General features: G+C 39.0%; 1 protein-coding gene across 6 annotated transcripts in view; it reads left to right on the top strand.

Moving 5' to 3' along the window:
* Positions 1 to 22,985, top strand: part of LOC145988882 (uncharacterized) — a 273,840-nt gene that overhangs the window by 75,507 nt on the left and 175,348 nt on the right. For all 6 annotated transcript variants that reach the window (XR_014441799.1, XM_083124157.1, XM_083124155.1 and 3 more), the window contains exon 4: positions 5,034 to 5,421. Coding sequence is in view for 5 of the 6 variants with exons in the window: in XM_083124157.1 (XP_082980283.1) it covers positions 5,034 to 5,421 (388 nt within the window). In the remaining variant the exon portion in view is untranslated. The remainder of the gene's footprint in view (positions 1 to 5,033; positions 5,422 to 22,985) is intronic.

Genomic DNA, 22,985 nt, shown 5'->3' with positions numbered 1-22,985 from the left:
GGTAGCTCGCCAATGCAAATGTCTGTTTCTTGTGCAAGGCGCCGGAGGGTTTTTTGAAAAGTGCGTACCAATCATGCTCCAACGTCGTGTAGTTTCTCCCCAGTAAGCACACGCCGTTTCACCCTTCCCTTTTTGTCAAGAACAGACCTTGTTTCTCTAAATTTCTTCAAGTTTTCGAACACTGTCTCTGTATGAAACAGAAACATCTGGGACGCCTTCTAACTTGCCTATACAAGAATTTATAATGAAGTTATAGTCATACAAAGAAAAAACACCTTGTTTTCAATTGTAGGAGTAGCATGGCATTAATAAGCTGCAGAAAATCACCAGTAATACGTAAAATAAATCATCTTAATACTTCACAAACACTTGCAAACTGGACACTAGCTATCTGCACTGACGCGTCCAGTGCCAAGGTCAGCATACAGATGGTCTAAATGCCGGCAGACGCCCTCCCACCGCCCGGCGTGTTAGCCGCCGCTCCACGGAAGACTCGACAATGAAAGGCACTGTATGAACCTGCTATGGAAATATTTGTTGAGTGTGTTAATGAAACTAATAATTTCAGTAACTTTTCTATCACTGAAAATGCTGTATGTGCTGTATAATTATAACTTAAAATACTTTTATAGTCTTTGTGTCTGAATATTGGGAATTTTTTAATGACAGTTTGCAAAATATCAGCTGCCATGTTTGTTTACAGTTTAATGATGATGACACTATTTACGATTTAACATGATTAGTATTGTGTATTATTGTACACAAAATGTTTCCTATCTTTGCCCATAAAAATTACTGAAGTTCATTTTAAGAGAAATTTACGTGTGTTTACAGTTTAGATATTACACTTCCTTTCGCATGAGCTTCACCCCATCAATACATATATTTGGTCTCCTTTCTTTTCCTTTCTTAGAGCCTAATAAACACTATTTTCTCAGTGTGTGTATTTTAAACAGTGCCCCTTGAAGTGGAGAATACATAAATCCTGACGTCACCAGCAGAAAGTATACATTGGCCAAGGAGATAAAGGAATTGTAATGGCGAATAGAGTCACATTTGTTCCATAAACCAAACTGTTATTGTTTTGAGGGCGGTAAAGTACATTTTGAGCTTCAAATTAAATTTTGTATTTGTGCTACGTGTTGTCAATGAATTGACGATGCAGTTGATTTGCGAGAGGTGAAGAGTCTTGGATACCTTCGTCACTATTACGCTCTTCCGACTAATCGCGTAGATGAGGATGAATAGTGACAAGATGAAAGGGATGAACGACACCACAGAGGATTATACTGGCTGCGAGTCCAGACGCCAGCGCCTCGGTAGTCAGCAAAATGCAGTTGCTGCATGGAAGAGGTTGGCTCTTGGGTGTGTACACCCCGATGGTTTACATCGCCGAGCGACATAAAATATTCGCACGTATTAATAGAAATACCAAATACATTACAAATCTAGGCGAGAACAGGGTACACTACTGCATAATACTTATCATTAAGCCAACATTCGTGATAAAATTTTGAAGATACGATATACAAGGATTTTTTATTCAGATAACGCAGTCAAATGTTAATATAATTGCAAATATAGAAACCATTCATCATTCATTATCTGTGACATGCGTATGCTCCATTTTTAAGAAACATAGAGACAACCCATAAAACTATTACAAGAAGTATTTTTATTTTCACTTTGTTTTGAGCAAGGATGTTTGATGTTTGTCAATGTAATATTTATGTCTTAAAAGACAAAAATTCTAAGACTTTACGAAAGTAAGAATGTGTTCAAATAGAGCAGCACACTGCATGAAATCACAATTATCTAATTATATTCTACAGTGCCATCTATTGTTGAGTTCCAGATATACTGGGTTATATATAGTTGTGCCTGGTACAGTCTTTAATTATAAAGGTAGATTTCAGTAGCGCCAACTTGTGAAAATCATTGGGTTGGCTGAACTCTGAGATTTGTTTTACATTTTTATGCAAGGCTGAAGATATGCCCAAAATTGCCTTTTCTTCCCTTTGGCCAGGAAATGTAGGCTTTTACATTTAAAAACTCTTTCATGTCGTTTTTTTTCCTATTTTAGTTCGAAGTGCCTATTTAAAAAAGGCTTTTTTGTATTTTTCGGTGCTTTTTGCCTTTTTATCGACAGGCTCGTCGCCTGATAATGTTCGCATGAGCACGTGAACACTCATGTATCTTAAATTACGTACATATTAAATGCACACACACATATATTTTTTATTCGAAAAAATACTGTTGGATGTGCGAGTATATACACAAAATTTACTCTGACATGACTTCTTTCACGTCTGATAACTTTTTTTTAGATAGTTGGTAACACTGACTCTCACGGTGTTCCACGGAGGGCGTTTTAACACAATTGCTGCGAGTGTTGCATAGAGCTGACAACTAAGGGGCTGTTGGCCACTATACCCCGAAAATGTTCGCTTCGCTGTGCGAACACTGATGCAAGCGACAATACTCCTTACATTCGGCACCAGAGTGCAGCATATACAAGGCATGTCTAGGGGGATTCGAAAAAGGTCTGTGCTACATAGTTGCAAACTTTAGCGATAATTCGCTAAACCTGGCGGATTTTAAGGAGGAGAGGGACAATTTCCCCTAGGTCCTTCTTGTATTACTTCAAATATAGCGTGATTTTGGGGGGAAATTTTTGAAAATAAATTGAACTGTTATTCTATTTTTTTCAATTGAACATGAAATTACAAGGGGAAGGAGTAAATCTGCATTCAGTATACATATGTTATTGTGAACACTCGTATGCGAACCGTACGCGACGCCACTGCCTTTCTATGCTCATCCTGGTTATAAGCCATTACTCCACTAATAACGATCTGACTCCGGAGAGTGTAACTAAACAAGATAAATTTGTAAACACGCTATTGTGTGCTTATAATTTGTCAAAGAAAATATTAAAGTAATTAACTTCGATTCCAATTTGATAATTGCGCCTCTTTTCGCTTATCCTTTAAATTCGAAAGAGATTAAGACTGAGAATCCCTCACAATGTTTGATGTTTGATGGTGCTTCCATCTGCAGACATTTTTTTGAACTGCTTAGTGTTCGCTTGGAGAGGTGGCGCCAGCTGCACGGACGATTTTGGAACTACGTCAATAAAGCCATCGTTCCACAGAAAGAGCAGTGCGAAGGCTACACGTTCAAGAATAATCAAATAACATAGAATTTAATTATCGAGCTGAAAAAAACATGTGTGTTCATATGTCGCAAAAGATTAGCGTAGATCAAGAAATATGCAATAATTAATGAAAACAATATTCAATACTGGCAAGATGATGATAACCGAGGAAGTAGCAGTCTTGCCACTCGCCTCCCTAAAGTTTTATTTGTTCATTGAATTATACTAATGAAGCAAAGAGGAGTATATTTGAAAATATACGTAGTTGTTTGAGCAGTGGCGTGCCCAGGATTTTCGAAAGGAAGGGGTTAAGTATACATTTTTTAGTAGTCACCACTCATTTTGCCATCTTTTCCTGCACTTCATGTTCTCTTTTTTTTTAGGAATACTGGGCCCCCAACCCCCGTTGGTCACGCCACTGTGCTTGAGTTTGAATAGTTGATGTCCACTTTATGTTCTGTTTAGGCTAATCGTAACTGGACTCACAGTTATAAAGTGGGATCCGAACCATGAAAAATTAAATCGTTAAATCCAAAAAAATAGCAACATCTATTTTTTGTAGGAAAATAATATAGTCCTGAAAAATTTCGTACATTTCGGAACTTCAACAAGAAACGTTGCGAAATTTTGCTTTAAGATAATGCTTTAACCGCTGACTGGACTTCGGTTCAAAGCTAACGAGAGCCTGGCGTCTGCAACCACCGTCTCTTCGTGTTTGTTTGTTTTCTTGTATCCTGTATGTGAGAGAGATACCTTTTATTGTATTTTCCAAGGGGGTGTCCAAATGTATAGCTGTATCCTCAAGTTAGATATATTGACGCCATGATAATCATGTTATGATAAAAGAAAAGTATTTTAAGAGAGAGAGAAAAAAGAAACAGGGGTAGAGAAAGGGAGGGAATTAAAGAGACACTATAGTGGGAGGCAGAAAAATAAAGAGAAGTAAGGAAGCAAAATAAACGCACACACACAGAGACAGACAGAGAGAGGAGAGATGAAGACGTGGAGGGAGAGATGAACATAAAAAGTAAGAAAGAGAGATGGGAGACAGGGGCGGAGACAGAGAAAGAAAGAGACATGTAAGACAAATAAAGTCAGGGAGAGAAGGGACAGAAGAAACAGTAGATCGATAGAGTGAAAGAATAAAGAAAAAAATAAACAAAGTGGAAGAGAAAATCAGAAAGTAAACACGAAAGAAGGCCCTCCTAACCTAACCTAAGCGGAACTGTATATATAGCTTGTTGGCCAACGTTAGATTAGGAGCAGTGGCGTGTTCAAGAGGAGGTTGGTGGGGGTTATAACCCCCCTTTTGCCCCAGTATTCCTAAAAAATGAACATCAAGCGCAGGGAAAGATGGTAAAATGAAGGCTGACTAGTTAAAAATGTATACCTAACCCCCTCCTTCGAAAATCCTGGGCACGCCACTGATTAGGAGGGCCAGGTTTACAGCTTTTAGCATTTACTTTTAGAGTTTGTTGCAAGCTGAGTGTGCCCCGAACCAGACTCTACAGTCTATGGCACATCACTGCACACAGTACGATGTATCCATTCTGTTGACACTTTTAGATTTTTAAAATCAATCAATCAACATGACTACCAAAAAAAAGGTACACCCAACGGCAAAATAAATAGTAGGCAAATTGTCCATCACCATTTTCATTCAGTCCGTTTTCCACACTGTGATGATCATGAATTGAAGTAAAAACGTCATTAGGCATAGGACAACATCTGCTTTGTATAAACAGAAATGCATTCCTTGAAACAACACAGGGTGCGGAATAAAGAGTAATGAAAATGGTGATTGACAATTTGCCTACTGTTATCTTTGCCGTTGACTGTACTAATACTAGTATTAACATTTTAACTCTTTTTACAGTTGGAGGCCGCCGCAAGCTATGACGAAAGACGCAGAATCCGTACGCAGATTCGCATTGTGCGTAGAGACGGTCCGCGAACACCTATTAGACCCTCACCGGTCGCCACTGACAACATTGTTCAGCCAGCGGTGAAGGACACCAAGCCCAGGTCGCCCGAAACTCCCCGTCAAGAAACCAGCAGAAAGTCGCCAACCAGAGCTCCAACAAGGTCGCCATCCAGATCCCCAACGAGGTCGCCAACGCGAGTGCCTCAGCCGGTACCGGTGGTCGAACCTAAGGTCTCCACCGTCGACGAACCGGAAGCTCCTACACAAGACGCTTTTGTGAGGAAATCTTCCAAATCTGAGCTCACCGTGGAATTGTCCAAGGCCAAACCAGCAAGTACAGGTAAGCTATTGTTTTTTTCACATAATATTTCACAAACCTTGTTCCTTCTTGGCACTTACCGCCGTGGTATAAGCGATTTCCGCCATTGAATTGCCAGTCCTTTCGTAGCTAACATTTTTATTTACATTTTCCTTGGGATTACCGCTAAGCAGTTTTTCCCATATCTATCGTATTTATTTATTTATTTACATTTTACTTGGGATCACCGCTAAGCAGTTTTTCCCATATCTATATATGTACTGTACATAAACTTACATTTTTTAGTACATTATTATTAAAAGACACTATCAATAATTTTTTTTCTACTAAATAGTTAAGCCACAATTTCTAAAAAAAGATAACAATATATATCCAACTGTAAGGTTAGGTTCACAAATCAAAGATTCCAAACACTGGGGAAAAGGAATTTCACAGTTTATAAGAGATTTATAGAATGTCTCTCTTTCTTATGTGTGTCTATTACACTCAAATATGATATGGTGTATATCTTCCTTGTTGCCACATGTACAGTTTGGGTTTTGTACAATCCGGATCTTTTGTAAATGACTTTTAGTAGTTGTATGTCCTGACCTAATACGATTTAGTAATACTAACACATTCCTTGTACCTTGAACTTTTGTAAACCAAGGCATGATTCTATCTATCGTAGCTATTTATTTATTTATATTTTACTTGGGATTACCGCTAAGCAGTTTTTCCCATATCTATTTATCGTAGCTAACAACATGAGGAAAGTTTTTCTTCTTCTTTATTTTGTTGGCTCACACCGGATATTTTTGCGATTTCTAGCCAAAGTTGCCGAGTTCAGGTACTATTATAATGTTCCAAACTGTTCATTAATATCTTTCACTTTCTTCGAAACACTAGAGTGCTGTTGTCCATTCTGTTCTTATGATATAACCATTTTGCGAGGTCTTTTTAATTTAATTAGTCGTGAGGATCATGGCTGTTTGGGTTGCAAACCTAAGTTTTCGAGCGAAACTATAAAGTTTCCAAATGAGTGCAGTACGAGGTTCAGATATTAATGTAGATAACATTAGAATTAAGGAAAGTGACTATCGTATTAGCAGTTTTATGCGCCGATGACAAGATTGACACATAATGACACCATTATTGGCTTACGTGAAATTACATCAGATTTGCATGAAATGGCATCTGGGTTTATGATAAATCAGAAGCAGCTCAAGACCGGTAACTGAAGGCGTCTATCTAGCCACGGAAGGTTCCGGTTTGAAGTCCCAGCCTTAGAATGAGTATTTCTTTGTCGAGTGTCCATTATCACATTTGCTATTTATTATTGATCCTCTTCATCGCAATTATCTGAAAGTGACACAAATGCAACGTAGAATATGAACAACAAACAAAAAAAAACATTTAGTAGTCTAAATAGAAATATATCGACAATGAAATGCACTCTTGCCTGTGATACCTTTAACACTGATAAAAGATTTGCATCGTTGTATATTTGTTCATTTATTTACTTATTTAATAGAAGATTTCAAATACAGCGTTAGCCATTTTACATTGGAATGTATTAACAACAGAAAATAACAACAAAAATAATAGCATAAAATAACAAAAATAATAACATGAACTAAACTTACATGTGGTTAAGAGACTCGCATACTTTTAGTCAACAGTCTTCTAAAACGTGCCAGATTATCAAAAATGTCTATTTGACTTGTCAAGATCATTATATTGGCTGGGCAGTCTACGGAACAGTGAACGCTGGATGAGGCACAATCTTGCTTTCTGAGAAGCGAAAAGTTGAGTGCTTCTTGTTGATCGGGGCGGCACTCGAAAGGGAATTTCCTGAAGAAGGCGGTCACTTCTGATGTTGCCATTCACTATTTTATGCAGGAATATATGGTCCGCCAGTCTATGTATCTCGTGAGGATTTTGGATATTTAACATCTTCGGGCTATGGCAAGTGTTTTGTGGATGGAATTTGGTGACGAACAATGGCCAGGAAGAAATTTAGAACGGAATTTAGTCTATCTAAATTTGAGGGGTATGCCATAGACCATATCGGAGAGCAGTATTCCATTTCTGGTGAAAGAAAAGATTTGTAAGAAGTGCTGAGAGGAGTCAGGTTGTTTATTTCGGTGAAACGATAGAGTAGACCCAGTATACGCATGGAACTCCTTAGTGAGTGGTCAGAAAAGGAGAGTCTCTCGTCAAATATGACACCCAGGTCCTTCTGTGCGGCAACTCTTTGAACACAATTATTTTTTATGAAATATTTAGTATTTAATGTGTTTTTGTTTAAGGAGAAGGTCATCGTGGTACATTTTTAATGGTTAAGTTTTAAGTTCCATAATTCACACCACTTTATCAGAGAATCCAAATTTCTTTTGCAGAAGTGCCATGTCAATGAAATTTGAGATTTTACTATTTCTGTATTTTGCTATCGTCAGCGAACAAGAGAAGGTTTTTTATGTATGTAGCTTTTCAACCACTTTTACCTAATCGTCGCAAGGAAGAACAAAGATTATATAAAATTGGGCATTCACAAAGGAACGCCAATATCCAGGCTGAGACTCAAACCAAGAACCTTTGTGAGTCGAGCAAGCAGTGTGCACGTCCGCTGAAGTGACATAGTAGTCTATTATTGTGCCATATCGAAGGCAAGAACAAAGAAGAAATAAAGAGACAAAACTGGTAAAAAATGCATTTTAACAAGACTAAGTATTTTAATTGATCAATTTCCATTCTCATTCTTAAGGTGTGTGTGTGCAGTATTAAATTTTCCCAACAATACTCATGTTAAGTTACTTTGAACTTCAAAACCGGCCGTTATAAAATTCCTCCAATCTGCTTCAGGAACGAACTTCATTGACTAACCTGAATTTGTCCTCGAGAGTAGCTAGGAGCATGCTCTCCAGAAATTCCGAATGGCGTCCTTTTTAGATTGCACAGATAAAGAGCTCTAAATATGCTTTATCTGGACTTGATTTGACACAAGGGAGTGGTTTAGGAGAGAAAGGATGTGGGGGGACAGGAAAAGGAAGTTGGGGAACAAAAGCCTGCTTAAAAGAGACTGAAACCTGCCCGTCGGCAATGTTCACCTGACTCACTGCATTGAAATGTAAGTGTAGCAAGCTACACATTTCAAAAAGGCGCTAAACGGTTAATCGCTATGAAGAAAATTAGCTGGCGAACCAGGCAGGGGACAGGGGGGCTGAGCCCCTTTGACATTAGGTAAAACTATTTTGTATAATTTGTTTAAAGTGAAGAGTGAGAATGTAGACAGCAGATGATATTTTGCTCACAACTTTCGTGAAGGATAAATTCACAGAACATGAATAGCAACTACTATTCGATTCGGCCATCTTATTTATGAGAGAGAATAAGTCTGAGTAGCGGCACTTCAGAAGATTCTCTGCTCTAGACTAAAGTTCTTCCATTGGGGAGCTTCTTTATCTGGACCTTCGCTGTCCCTGTTGCGACCTCCCGTTTAGACAGAAATATCTGACTTTGACGTCATCATGCAAATTTCCTCCGCATCTGCGGTTTTGGAAACGAAGGAGAGTTTCATTGCTTCGGCCGGGGGTAAAAGTATGAATGAATATTGTGCATTTTTCTTGTGTGATATAAATATCTGTATCATCAAAAGTAATATGGAGTGTGTAGTAAGTAGACCTCCGATTTTTAGGTTCTAAAAAGTGTGCTTTAAGGTTCCTAAAATAGGCTCTTAAAATAGGTTCGAAAAACCCTAAAATAGATTCTAAAAATCCTAAAATAGGTCCTAAAAATCTTAAGTTACACTGTAAAGAGTGTAAAAAAATGATCGTGACCGTTTTTCATGTAATAATAATAATGGCTATTACATAGTTGTCCTAATTAATTTGTTTGAATAATTCAGTTTTAAACAATATATTTATCGTGTAAGCAAGTGTAATTTATAATCATTTTTTATCTTTATGAATAATGAAGTATTAAAATTCAAATAAAAAACCGGATGGCACAGTTTTTATAAATTTGCAGGTAGGCTGTTAAATTTTTAACGGTAAAATATTGTAAATTTTACGGTAATTTCTAACAGTGTAGGCTTGAAAAATCCTGAAGTAGGTTAAAAAAAAACTTAAATATTTCAAAATTCCTGAAAAATGCTGATTAGATATACTCACCGGCAATGAAAATGAGACATCTATATCCTGAAATACGCACTATCTTGCATAACGTTATCTGTGTGGCCTAACCCTACTGCGATGGCAGAACTTACCATTGGAAATTTGCTATTAAAATCCACTCTTCGCCGTGTAGTTAGGCGACAATCTTTTTTCATGTTATCCACAGTCAAACTCCGCAATTTTGTCTGTGAGGATCATCTTCTATGCTGAAAATAATCTTTGAAGAAAAACATAGTCGGTGATGCAAACTTGAATGCTGAAATGTTAGTTTGCAAGGCGCGAATGCCACAAAGCAACGAAGTGACGCGGAAATGAGCAAGACCACACAGATCAGACCACTTTGGATTGTACAGGTAACAGTAGCACCAGACATTTTGCTTTGTTTAGAGCTTTGAAAAATCACCATGGACTTTGAGGAAGGGAAATCGTCAGAGAGTACGTTTCAAACACGTTCGTCAATGAATTTTTTCGTGCAAACAAAGCAAATGCCTCTGTGTGACATAAAAATCCTGTAAAACCTTTAAAAAAATATAAAAACCTAAAACAAGGCTTGATTTAGGCGCATAAACCTAAAATAGGTTCTAACAAGCAAATTAGATTTTTAGGCACTTTAAAACTTCATCAGTCGTTCCGTTGTTTAACAAAACGCTGACATAACTTATTATTCCTTACATACCTGTAAAGGAAAAAATAGGTTAAAACCTTAAATCCGAGGTCTAGTGGTAAGGGATGATTTCAGTAGCAGTCAATTAACACTTCAAGCGATGTTTTAAAAGATATAGAAAAATGTAGTATTTGTATGATATTTCCAAATTTTATATAACTTAGTGACCCTAACCCCCACGCACATAATTATCTTCATTTAACCCTTCAGTGCTACATGCTAAAAAGAAATACGTAAATGGTATTTAGGGGTCCTGAGGACCCCAAATATAAAATGCAGCTATAATGTATCTGGCCACTCCTTTAAGGAAATTTTTTTAAAACATATGTTTAGAAAACTGAATAAACTGTTCATTTTCAAGACACTTTGAACGAACATTTGGAGCACAACTTGCACACTGGACACTTCCACAAAAAAGTTACATAAACAGTGCTTTGGGGTCCACAGGACCCCACTTACTCAACAGTGTGAAAACTACTGGCTTTTCTGCAAAACTAATGACTTTTCTAAACTCCTCACCAGATGCCAGGAAACTACAGAGATGTGCAGTATGCAGAGCAAAGCCATCTGGTGGCAGTCACAAAAACATATCCGCCGGGGTCCTCAGGACTCCAAAGTAGCACTGCAGGGCTGTTAAATTTTGGATAATGGACTTTGTTTACAAAGCCCCCCCTGATAACCCGTGAGCCCCCCCCCCCCCCCGGAGATCAGTTCTAGCTACAAGCCTGTAGCGAAGAATTCAATGGTCTAATGGGGATCATTTCCCTCGATCTTGATCCACCTTGCTTGATTGAAATGGAGATCTCAAATGTTGACATTGAAAAGTTGATTATATATATTTCATAATTAATTGTTTATTACCATCATTACTATCGTTCGTGAATATTTCCTTTCAAATTAGATGTACGGAAATTGTGGGTACGAAGCCGAGACAAGCAGGGAGCTCATTTCCGTGCATTGGCTTCGACTTTTAGCCTCCATGACGAAATGGTAAGAGTAACGAACTAAGAGACCAGAGTTCCCAGGTTCGATCCCTGGGTAAGGCATGGACGTGCCTTTGTCCCATAATACTTTTTGTCAGTTCAATTCCATCGTTATCAGAGGCAGAAAAGCTTTGTAGTAGAAATAGAAAAAGAGAAAGACATGAAAAATAATGAAAGAGGAAGATAGAGAAAGTGAAACAGATAGAAGATTGGAAGGAAATGAGGAAAAGAGAGAGGAAATGGTAGAAGGAAGGGACCGAAATAGAGGGAAAGAAATATAGAGAGAAACCGAAGGAAAGAGAGAGAGAGAGAGAGATACAGAAAAAGAGGGAAAAGATAGGTAGGAAGAAAAAGCGAGAGAGTAAATAAAAAGAAAGATGGAGAGACGGAATAGGAAGAACGAAAGAGAGGAAGGAAGGAAGGAGAAGCAAGAGGGGGAAAAGAGTAATAGATTCGTTTTCAATGGCGAACGCAAGGACAACAGTGACTTGCCCAAGGGGCAACCTCCTTACGTTGGCTCAGCATTTCATAAAAAAAAATAAAAAAAACTGCTGGAAAATATGGCAAAATATATGGCTGGCTACTAATAAGTAAGACAAGCACTCTTCTCCCTTCGTAAATTATGGTCAACCCACTGGTATACACTCATGGCTATGGTTGCTATGGAGATAGCGTCGGAAGTAATGTCTACTTGACCATATTATCGTTTGTTTCATAATTCAGATAATTCTTGTAGGGGCGGGAAAGGAAACATTTTTGTTTGTGACATGATCGGGACGGATTTTTTTGTTTTTAAATGCCGACTTCCCTCTACACTACGAACAACTCTAATTGTACCCCTCACTCTTCCTCAGGGTTTGTTTTTGCATTTCAGGAATAAGAAAATGCTATTTTCGAGAAAATTGAGACACAAATCATCGATAATAACACGATTTTGGATTTCCAGTCTGTTTGAGATTCTGAAAAGTTGGGATCAGGTTGTTTTTTCCTGAACCCGGTACCGAATTTTCAAAATCCCGCATTTCCCTAGATTCCAGAATAGACGACAGTAAAGATAATAATTGGATTTTTGTTATTTTAGTGCGTCGCTTTCCTGACTCTTTTGACTGCAACGATGAGAATAAGCGATTAGACGAAATTTATGAATTGATGACGACATACACAGAACACCCAAAGTCGAGTATGTACAAATTGCCCGTTCATTTAATGCATCATCGACAAGCTAGTTCAACTAACCGCAATATAGTTTTAGATTTGATCAGGGGCGATTCCTCCATGTAGGAAGTGAGGAACTTCCTACAGTTCATTTATACTTGCTTCCAGTTTTCTACTTTTTTAGGAGTTTAATAATAATGCACGTTATAAAATTATGAGCTAAATGTACGTACAATTGACTAGGATAGCTACTGTGAAGAGTTGACTGGTGGCGCTCCTTCCAGCCGCAGCCCAAAGACGATGGACAGACAGGCTTGGCTGCCGCTCGCTGAGGAACATCGGCTGTCATCCTACAGACAGATGGGTGAGGAGTGGAAAAGGGGAAGGAGGGAAGGTTGCTGTTTTTAAAGATCCACCGAGGAAGCATCGAGAGGTTCCTCAATCAGTGGTACCAACCCCATCAAAATTGTATTAAGCGTAGCACAGTTTGATCTTCGTTGGCCCATCCTGCTTTTGGCATAATGGTCAAATCTAGCATAATCTGCAAACGCGAGTCCCTGGGAGAGGGAAATCGAATTCAAAGGAATACGTTTTCAGGAAATATAAATAAAATTACGTCCAAATCTTATTTATACTTCACCAGCGGACTTTTTTTTTAAAAAAAAGGGAGTATGCATACACAGCGACACGCTTTTTTTTTACACAACAATGCGGCAATCCATCCTCTATCTTTTCTTTATCCTGTCGATTTTGTTCCTGAGGAGATTTTACGGCAGTAAATCGATAGAAGGTTAGGGATAAACAATCCATTTTCTCAAACCGTTTCACTATGCTGAACCATTTAGTTTGTTGAGCCATTCTACACAATTCTGTGTAGTAAATAATAAGTATCGCAAATTCAAAACTCGTAAAGTATATGCATAATTAAACTTAAAACTGCAGTTATCCGAAAAAAGTAATTAATAATAAACCCTAGCACAATTTAGAAGCATTTAGCATAATTTCAGAGTTTAAGCAGCACTTTTTATTATCCTCACGACAGGGAGAGGGGACAAAATCGAAATTCTTGCAAAATCTGAAATATCGTCAATACTATTTTCGTTGGTTCTTATAGGTTCACATTAAAAAAATTCATAGTTCAAGGGGGCAAGGGCCCCTTGCCCTACCTTGTGCGTGAACCTGCAGGTAACATTCTAAATGCAATGGATAGAACGAGCGATTTGTGCGACTGTAATTGAACGCATTTTTCAAACGTTCCTCAGTTTGCCATAATTTCTTCCTACACTTTAAAAAAGTCACGAGTTGCCACTGGATTTGATATCCTGTACTATCCCTATATTTGGCAAAAATCCAGTCACGTGTCCTGTTCGCGGTTTAACTATTTCACAAGTACGAAAAATCATTAAAAAACTGCAACACTTTTCTCAAATTCAGTACATTATTTCCATTTGAACATTTAAACTTTGGAAGTAAATTTGTCAGTTGCGATCACTGACACTAACGGTGTTTGGGATGCTCCCGTGGTGCCCTCTACCGTTCCACTTGGCTTCCGGCTAAAGTGAAGGACGATCATAGTGGAAGGAATTCTAGTTCCACGATCTGCCACCAGTTAGCGTTGCGCAGCGCGGAAAGCAATTTGTGTTGTGTCCCCTTCCTATGTTCCATTCTTCTGCTGTCTGCACAGGGTTGCGACAAAAAAGAAAGGACAATAACTTTGTGTTTGTGCGAGTGACGTGATGCAGGTTGGAAGCGCTGTGCTGGAATGCAGGCAGGTTTTCGGTTGGAAACAGAGGACGGCTGGATATTGTTTCTCGATAGGGAAAGGTTGGTGTCTGGTTGAGAAAATATTGAATGTGTGTGCATGTCTTCTTACAAGTTAGGTCTTTGCTCCCTAGCCGGCGTTTTCAACTCTCCAATTCATGTAGTATTCTGTGTGCAAGGGGTGCATTCAGTGATTGTGTACTGAACAGGCAGTTAAAAATTTCGAATTTAAGCCGAACTGCTTTTGCATTACACGAAAAGGATTGCCATTTCATTCATCACTAAATTATTTATTTAATCATGCTTTACATTTCCAATAAACACTATACAACTATTTTGTAAATAATACTATCTGAATTTTTCAATCAAGGCCTGTTTCCTTAGATCGTATCAATATTTTCACTACTACAGCCATTTATTTTATTAGATGTGAATTTGTATCCCAGTTATACGGCTTTCCAAGAGGTATATATTCAGGTAGATCCATTAGCGATAGTGAGAGGGCATTGGCTGCGAAAAATGACGTTACGTGTATGTGTGTGGGGTTTGGCGAATACAAATTTAAACCTTAAACTGCTTAGATAAACACTATATTAGGGGTTCCAAAACTTTTTTTTATATGCGTCCTTCACAGCCAAATTTCCTTGCGACGTCCCCTTACTCAACATTTTTTAAAACGCCCAAATTCGATTGGTAGTATTTAAAAAAATAGTCATTTTATATAACTAGCTTGTATTTTTTTAGATTAAAACAAAATCGGAATAAAATTAGAGAACTGTGTGTGGAAAATGATATGAGATGTGACTGACTCTCTCTACATACAAACAAATACATAAATATGTGTTTTCTTGCACCGTGTAGTCCAGGGTTTATCCATAATTTTACATCTTGAGGGGTGTGAGTCCATATTTAGGGGAGTGTAAGTGTAAATATTTAGAGCCAAAGTATCCATAAATTGATCCATTGTGAATTATTTTAGGGTGTTGAGGCCCGTGTGGATTGATGTATTCGTCTTTTTTTTCGAGTATTGAGAATTTGGAGTATATCCTATGAATGTTGCAGTTCAGGGCACACGCGACATGCCAGACACACACTGGTGACGCCACAGGCCGTTGCGAGTCACAGTTTGCAATTCCCTCAATTAGAATACTTACTGGAGCTGATTGTTGACGTTAACGTTACGGGGATTCCACAGTTGAAACTACACTAGGAGGCAGCACTGCTGATTCGGACACGGTCAAGACTCGAACCTAGAATCTTCGGCAAATATATATTTGTGGCTACCGACGCCGAGCGAGTTGAGTGTTCGACTCCTACATACGTATCAGAAGGGTCTCTGGTAGGGGTGTGCGGGACAGAATGTTTTGTGTCAGGACGGGAAATTTTATAAATCCCGATATTCGGGACGGGAAAATTTCGCAATTTCCCTACAAAGCGGGAAATGTTCGAAATTTCCCGAAGGTCTGGAAATCTCGAGTTCTACACGTCATTTTCATTTTAAGTGGTTGTTTTGGCATTTCTGGATTAAAAACTAACAATTTCCGATAAGTTCCAGAAACTTACATTGCAGAATTCGTCGAGAATAAACGACATTTTAAAATGACCATTCGGTATTTCCCGACTGCTCGGGATCCCGAAAGGTCTGGAAATCATTTCCCGAAGTCGGGATCGGGACGGGATTTTTTTCCCCCTCCAATCCTGGTCCCGACTTTTCGGGATCCCGCACACCCCTAGTCTCTGGATTTGATCCCTGATGAGCTTATAAATGTTCCATTGTATTTTTCTTTCATCTTTTCATTCATTCTCTCATTGGGTGATCAGGATGAATGATATGGCTTAGGGAACAAACACACAAACGTGTATACTTTAGCCTGGATTCGATACAAGGAATAGTGACGACTTTAGTAAATACTTTTTGGGGGCGACTTTAATTTGCTATTTTCTGAAATATATTAATAAAATATAATAATTGAAGCAAATGGTGGGCCCGACGCATCCTTTTATATACAAGGCCTGCAGAGAGACTTCATTTTCATGAAACGTCATCGGTTGTACAGCTTAACCAAGATGAGAATACCCCTGTGGCGCTGTCGTCTACTTTTCTTTTCAACCACAAGCGAACGGAGGGAGTGTGGGCGATGCAATCAGGTGCTTAGCATGTAATCCTATCCCTGCGTTGCCAAAATGTGTGGCGTTCCACAGTCCACCTTTATTCAGTGCCAAATGTTTGTATCATCATGAACAGGAAAACCGTACGAAGCTATTCATATGGCAACACTGGACCACTCTGGCAGAAGAGGGGAAAACAAATGACTATCCACTTTTATGTAGTTCGCGAGTTTTGCCGCGGTTCTTCTCATCTGGGTTGAATGATTAATTGATTTCGTTTATTTTACTTCGCCTTTCTGCTTTTTTGACTAATCGCGAAGATAAGGATCAAATTGATGAAGGGACAGTCACAAAGAACACCCATGCCCTGGCCGGGATTCGAATCCGGGATCTCTGGAGTCGAAGCGCGCTGTGCTAACCACTCCACCGCGGAGGTCGGTCTTGGTTAAGCTGTAGGTCATCGATCACAACACGATATCATTACAGTCGCAAATGGCCGGAAATTTGTCTTGATTTGATCGTAGTATTTCTAGTGTGTGTGCTTGTGTGTGGAGATTTTTTTTAAAAAAAAACATAATTGTGACTGCAATGCTGATATCGTGTTGTGGTCCATGGCCTACCAGTGATGACGTTGCATGTACACGAGTCTCAGGCCTTATATGCAAGAAGGCGTTGGTTCTGGCCCATCCGCGAAAATTGTTACTGCCTTGGATTCCTTGCTTCGTAATTATTTAATCTATTTTAAAGATACTATACAGTATATAGTGTCTTAAACTCGGCAGTACGGATGAGTCGTAAGGTCACAATGGATGAATGCTGCTTCTCTTTTCAAAACATTGAACTCTGCAATGTAATGGCTACTTCAAGTACGTGCCATACACTGGTAATGATTGTTCAACTGTCCTTGGTATAAGATACAAAATCACATATTTGTCACGTACAATAAGGTTTATATAAAATGTAGCTATGTTTTTTTTCTACTTGGTGTCAGTGACGGATTAACTAGCTTCTCTCTGGGGGGAGGGGGGAGGTTTATTTTAAGCTGGCAACCGCTCACAACGTTTCGGGGAGGGTGTAATTTTTAGGGGGAGGAGGTCAGAGTCGTCGCTGAAGATTTCTGCGCCCGGGACGAGAATAGATCTTGACATCCCCAATTTACACCGAAATCTGCGCCACTGCTTGGGATAAATGTTTTCGCCTGAACTCACACTTTTTTGTAGACTAATAATAATCACGCGCAAATAACTCCCCGACACGATATGATGTTAATTTTGTCTCACACGTGCGCACACGATTCTGCAACGAAAGTATTTTGTTTCATAACTGCAGATCACTGTAAAATCAATTTGTCCTTCGACAAAAGTTTTCGGAATGTGCGTTTGGCAGTTAATTTTCTGTTTCATTGGCCAATTTACAATTCGCTATTATGCAGTGTATTGAGTATAATTATTACAGCACTCACAGAATCGATATTTCTATTTCTACGTGTGTTTGTGTGTGTGTGCCCGCCTCTGTGGCGGAGTGGTTAGCATAGCGCGCTACGACTCCAGGGGTCCCGGGGTCGAATCCCGGCATGCGCGTAGGTGTTTTTGTAAGTGCCCCTTCATCATTTCCATCATCACTCATCCTCATCTTCGCGATTAGCCAAAAGTAGCTATAAATGGGAAGTAAAATAAATCGAATCAATCAATCAATGTGAGTGTGTGTGTGTATTGTCTCTCCTCCAAACATATCAGCCTAGTGACGTCCATGGTGAGCAAGTCAGTCGTATTGTTTCTCTTTTTCTATTTGTAGGGAATTTTTAGTAAGGGGGCGGGGGCCATAATCGTTGCACATGGTACCACGCCCATTAGCACCTCCTCATTATGTAAAGAAAATATTAATCAATCTGAAATCTAAATTAAGAGACCCCGAAATGGCAGGCATGTGTAATAACATTAATAATCAATGGTGTTCCTATTACCCATACATACCATTTCACCTTACGCAAGCCTGAATTTGGAAAGTCGAGAGGAGGTGGGTAAAGCGAGGGGGGGAAGGGGGCAGCCTCTAGGTTGCAAATGAGCCTCCGCGGGAAAAACTTGCATTGAAAAGGGCCACAAAAATGGGATATTGGAAATGTGGTAAAATCGGACATAACTTGCACTGAAAGTTATAACTAAAATTACTTTGTTGTGGGAGCAAGGGAAATCATGTTACTCGGGCTTCCCTTTGTATAAATCCGGCTCTGTTCTTATACAATTGATTTGTTGTTGTAAGTTCACTTTATGCACAGAAAGGCTAATCGGGCTTGGGCTTACAGTTTAAAGTGGGATCCGAATCACTGTGCCTGTTCCGGGAACCCTTGATTACAAGGCGACGACGTTACCACTACGCCATCGGGAAGGCCCTCTGGTCTTACGAAATAGACACTGCGGTGACTCATGTTCACTTTCCATCTATTTTGGAAAACATTTCTCTTGGCTCTTACGTTTTGAGCCTTCAAATAGTAAATAAGCGAGCATTGTGTAACAAATAATACATTAGTACCTCTTTACCACTCCCTCGCGTAAACCGTTAAAGCCTTTTGTGACATAAACAGGAGGGAAAACCACAACTTTCTGTTCCAACACTGATGAGGAAAGGAGCTCCAAGAATCTTATCTCCGCAATCAGGATTTGAAAGCTAGATTTCTTCCTTTCGAAGAATCGGCCATGTTGACAATAACGTCACATTACCAAAACACTAAATTGTCATCCTTGAAAGGCTGGACGAACGAGCTTCGTATATGTTCGGATATTTTCGGCGGGTTCGTTTTTTTTAAGTAGTTTGGGGGCAATGCTGAGAAGAGCTTTTGAATCATGTATTAAAAATACAAATTTTGGCGGGATAATTCGAAAGTAAATTAACCTATATGTGCATAAAACTGACAAAACTCACCTAATTACTTTTTATTCCTAGTGGAAGCAATGAGCAAAGCACTATACACTGAAGTTTTTCAAAACTCACTGTACCACACTGACTTCATATTTTATCAACCAATGACAGTTTATTACCTGCTCATGGATACACTTATATTTTCATCCTTGTTTCTCTATAGCAGAAGTGTTTAGTATGAGAGGAGAAACCAAATATTCTCAGCAAGAATAAATAACATGATTGCAGTTTTGCGGCTCTGAATGGCATTGTTATCCGTCAATGGTGAAAATATGAGAAAATATATACAGAATGGCATATAATTGAAATATTAGACAAATCTTCTGGCAATGGATAAATTCATCTATGCGAAATGCCTGGCGTGTTTTCTACACGTTGTTTGCGGGAACCTTTTTACCTCACGCTGATCAAAATCTGCAAGGAAAGGCATTTCCGCTGCCATTTGTCTGAAAGTCGTTGTTCGCTCTCTTCTCTCAAATTACGCAGTCAAGTCGGTCATGTATGATCTTCTTGACGAAGTGGTGTCTCTCACAGATTATTCCAAGCACTAATTGTAGGCTATAAAAGCATACGATACCTTGTGAAAAGGGAAAAAGTTTCCTTTATTTATAATAAAATATCCACCTTATCAAAATTTCCTTTTTTCAATAAATTTTTCTTTCCTTCAAAACAATTTCTACAATATTTTATCCCATTTTTATTTAAAATTTCTACATAAATTCCATTAGGCCTGTTTCTATCTTTAGCAAAATTTGAATGTCGGGGGGAAAAATATTTTCTTCAACCTTTTGAAAATTTTAATGAATTTATATTCCTTAAGAAAATGCATTTACAACAATATTTCCCCAATTAAAAAAAAATATTTTTCCAATCAAGTTTTCCTTTCATCAGAAGTTGACCCGCAACGTCAATGTTATTTTACTTTTAAATTATTTCCTTGTGGTAGTAATTATTCATTCATATATTTACCTTATGGCAATAACATTCTCATTCTCAATAAAATGCCTTTTATATCAAATAATCTATTGTCTTCAACATAACTTTTTATAATCTTCCCTTGCAACCAAGAGGTTCTGCTTCTGGGTTCAGTCAGTGATTTATCCACACTCAACCCCCCCCCCCCCTCAATTTTCACACAAGGCCAATTCGTGGTCATTTTGCGCTAAATTTACCCGTATATTTCCCTAACACAGGCCGGTAGCTAGAGGGGGGCAACTGCTGCCCCTGAGAGCCTGCATTGCCCCCCCCCCTGTGAAAAATACAAAACACATTCCTACATGGAATTCTCACTAATCTTTACAATTATATCATGTGTTAGTCTAGCAACATAACAAAGACACTTATTGATTTTGTGATTTATTAGGGTGTATGGGATTCCGTATAATGTTGTATCAGGATTGGGGGGAAAATTCCCTTTCAGATTCAGACTTCGGAAAATGATTTCGGAATTTTCAGTATCTAGAACAGTTGTGACTTTAGTAGTCTTGTATTAAAGGTGCCTAATGTGTTCGGATGTTTTTCTTGGATGTGTTGCAATGAAGTTTGAACTGCATATTTTTTTTTGTTTTCCAAGTCTACCTTTTGGTAATAGCGATTCGTGTGTGAGAGAGAGGGAGTGGATATTTGATTTTTGTAACTTAGCGTTGCTTTTCTGCCACTTCTAGCTAATCGCAACAATGAGTGATGACGTGAAATTGATTAAGACACACTCGTAAACAGTGCCGCAACCACAGGGGGTAGGGGGCATTGTCCCCCCCGACCTTGGACGGAAATCCATTGCAGGGGAAGTAAAAAAACAAGACTAGGAGAATCTAAGAATAGCAGGACAATTGGATACTCATGATGGAATTAGTTTTCACATGTTTCTTGCATTTTTCTTCCAGACGGCCAAGGGCACTTGCAAGGGACACAGAGGGGCAATTGCCCCCCCTCGATTTCAAATTTTATGCGAATAAAAATAAATTTCGTAAAATTTTCTTGCTCGCTTTGCTCGCAATGTCTGCTGTTGTTATAGTCCAATTTCAGAGCCATAGCTATGGGGTGGCGGGAGACAGCCCTGGGAGCCGAACGATCTATATCAAAACAAAATGTTAAATGACATGGCGCTCTGAAAAATTATTTGCGCCCTATTACAACAATTTCTTTCTATGAAACTTAATATGAAATATTAATGATGATACTAATCCAAGAAGTCATTGATCAATCAAGGGATTCATATTTGTTTGGCAGGTGTCGAAACATGTATTTCAACTATAATATAATACAATTCACACAATATTTTGCAAAATTGTGAACGTAACCAGTAGGCAAACATTGTCTGTAGTGATGCAAGTCTCTCCCCTCTGAAGCAGAGACCGTGGTGGACTAAGGGACCCATGTTTTAATGTCAAGTACAAAAAAATGTATTACAATTTTTTACAGAATTCATCAAACCCTAACCCTATAGCGCTACAGCCCAATATTGGGCCCTGGCTTACCTACCGACTGCTGGCCTCCCTCCCACCAGGGACCACCAGGGGGGCGTGGAGATCTGCAGCCAGACTAGAGGGACCGGTGGTCGGCCTGACCAACCCCCAGCCGTTGGATTACGCTTACTCATTCGAAGTTGATGGTGGGTTACCACCGGCCCTATACACAGGCCGAAAATTCCCGGAGACTGAACCCGGGATCGAACCCATGCCGTCCCGCAGCCGCCGTCCAAAGCAAGGTGCCTTAGACCGCATGACCACGGAGGAGGACAGAATTCATCAAAGTGTAGTAATATGTAACCAATATTATTTAATTAATTCGGTTTTTCTTGCATAACACAACACAATGGTGATGTTGGATTCTCGTTAGATTCCTTTGTGCGTAAAAATCTTGATTACTTGGAAACTAGAGGGAAACATTATGAAGCACGATTTATGAAGGGCTCCCTTGATCAGTTCTGCAGAGAGGCCCAAAGCTGTTGTTACATATTAACCGTCTATTAACATTATCGACCTGTAAATATCAAGTAGATACAGTCCCTATTAGCCTATTTATGTTATACTTTATTTTCTTTGGCAATCTGGAAAGGTCATTATCGAAGATGTTGCTCGAAGTTTTTTTTTGTTCGTTGGAGTTTCAAGATAACGTCCCTTTCCTGTTACTTATCTCTTTTGGGGGAGGGGGCAAGTGCCTCTGTGTACCCTGCTATATCTGCCAATGCGACACAATATATTAAAAATTTGCCCCTCTAGGATTGACTTAGCCCCCTCTACAAAGAATTCCTGGCTACGGGCCTGCCCTAGCAACCACCTTATACCCCCAGGGGAAAATTCTTGAATAAATCCCCGAGTTTAATCCCCGGTGGAGGCACAACAATACAGTGCTTCGGATCCCACTTTAAACTACAGTCCCGCTTATCGTATTTAAGCATAAAATGATTTTAAAAAGGAACAAGAACTAGTGAACATAGAATCGTAACGACCTTATCAATTTAGAAAAAAAAAATATGTTAATTTTTCATCCCATCCCTCCAATGGAAAAGTACTCGAAAAGTTTTAGAACACACATATGCCTAATTGACCTACCTGTGTGTATCCGTCTTGGTGCCTTGATTTTTTCGTGAAACTAAATAGGTTATAAACTGTGCAAGCAATAAGCCGGCAACAGTTGCCAGGTCTGTTCACTGGTGCATGAAGATAAGCAGCGAAGGAATGCTTGTAGATTGGTCACACGATTTATTCGACCTAAGAGTCTTCACAGTTCGTCCACCTTTCTTGTTTTGTGATCGTCTGTAAAGAAGACAGCGAAATTGCTGTGTCATTTCGGTTGAACGTCTCTTAAAGTTTCTTTTTGTCTGTCAATGTACAAGGGCAA

This window comes from Lepisma saccharinum, chromosome 6 (genome assembly GCF_977018435.1).
Source record: "Lepisma saccharinum chromosome 6, izLepSacc3.1, whole genome shotgun sequence".
NCBI lineage: Eukaryota > Metazoa > Arthropoda > Insecta > Zygentoma > Lepismatidae > Lepisma > Lepisma saccharinum.
This window is presented reverse-complemented; position numbering and strand designations above follow the sequence as displayed.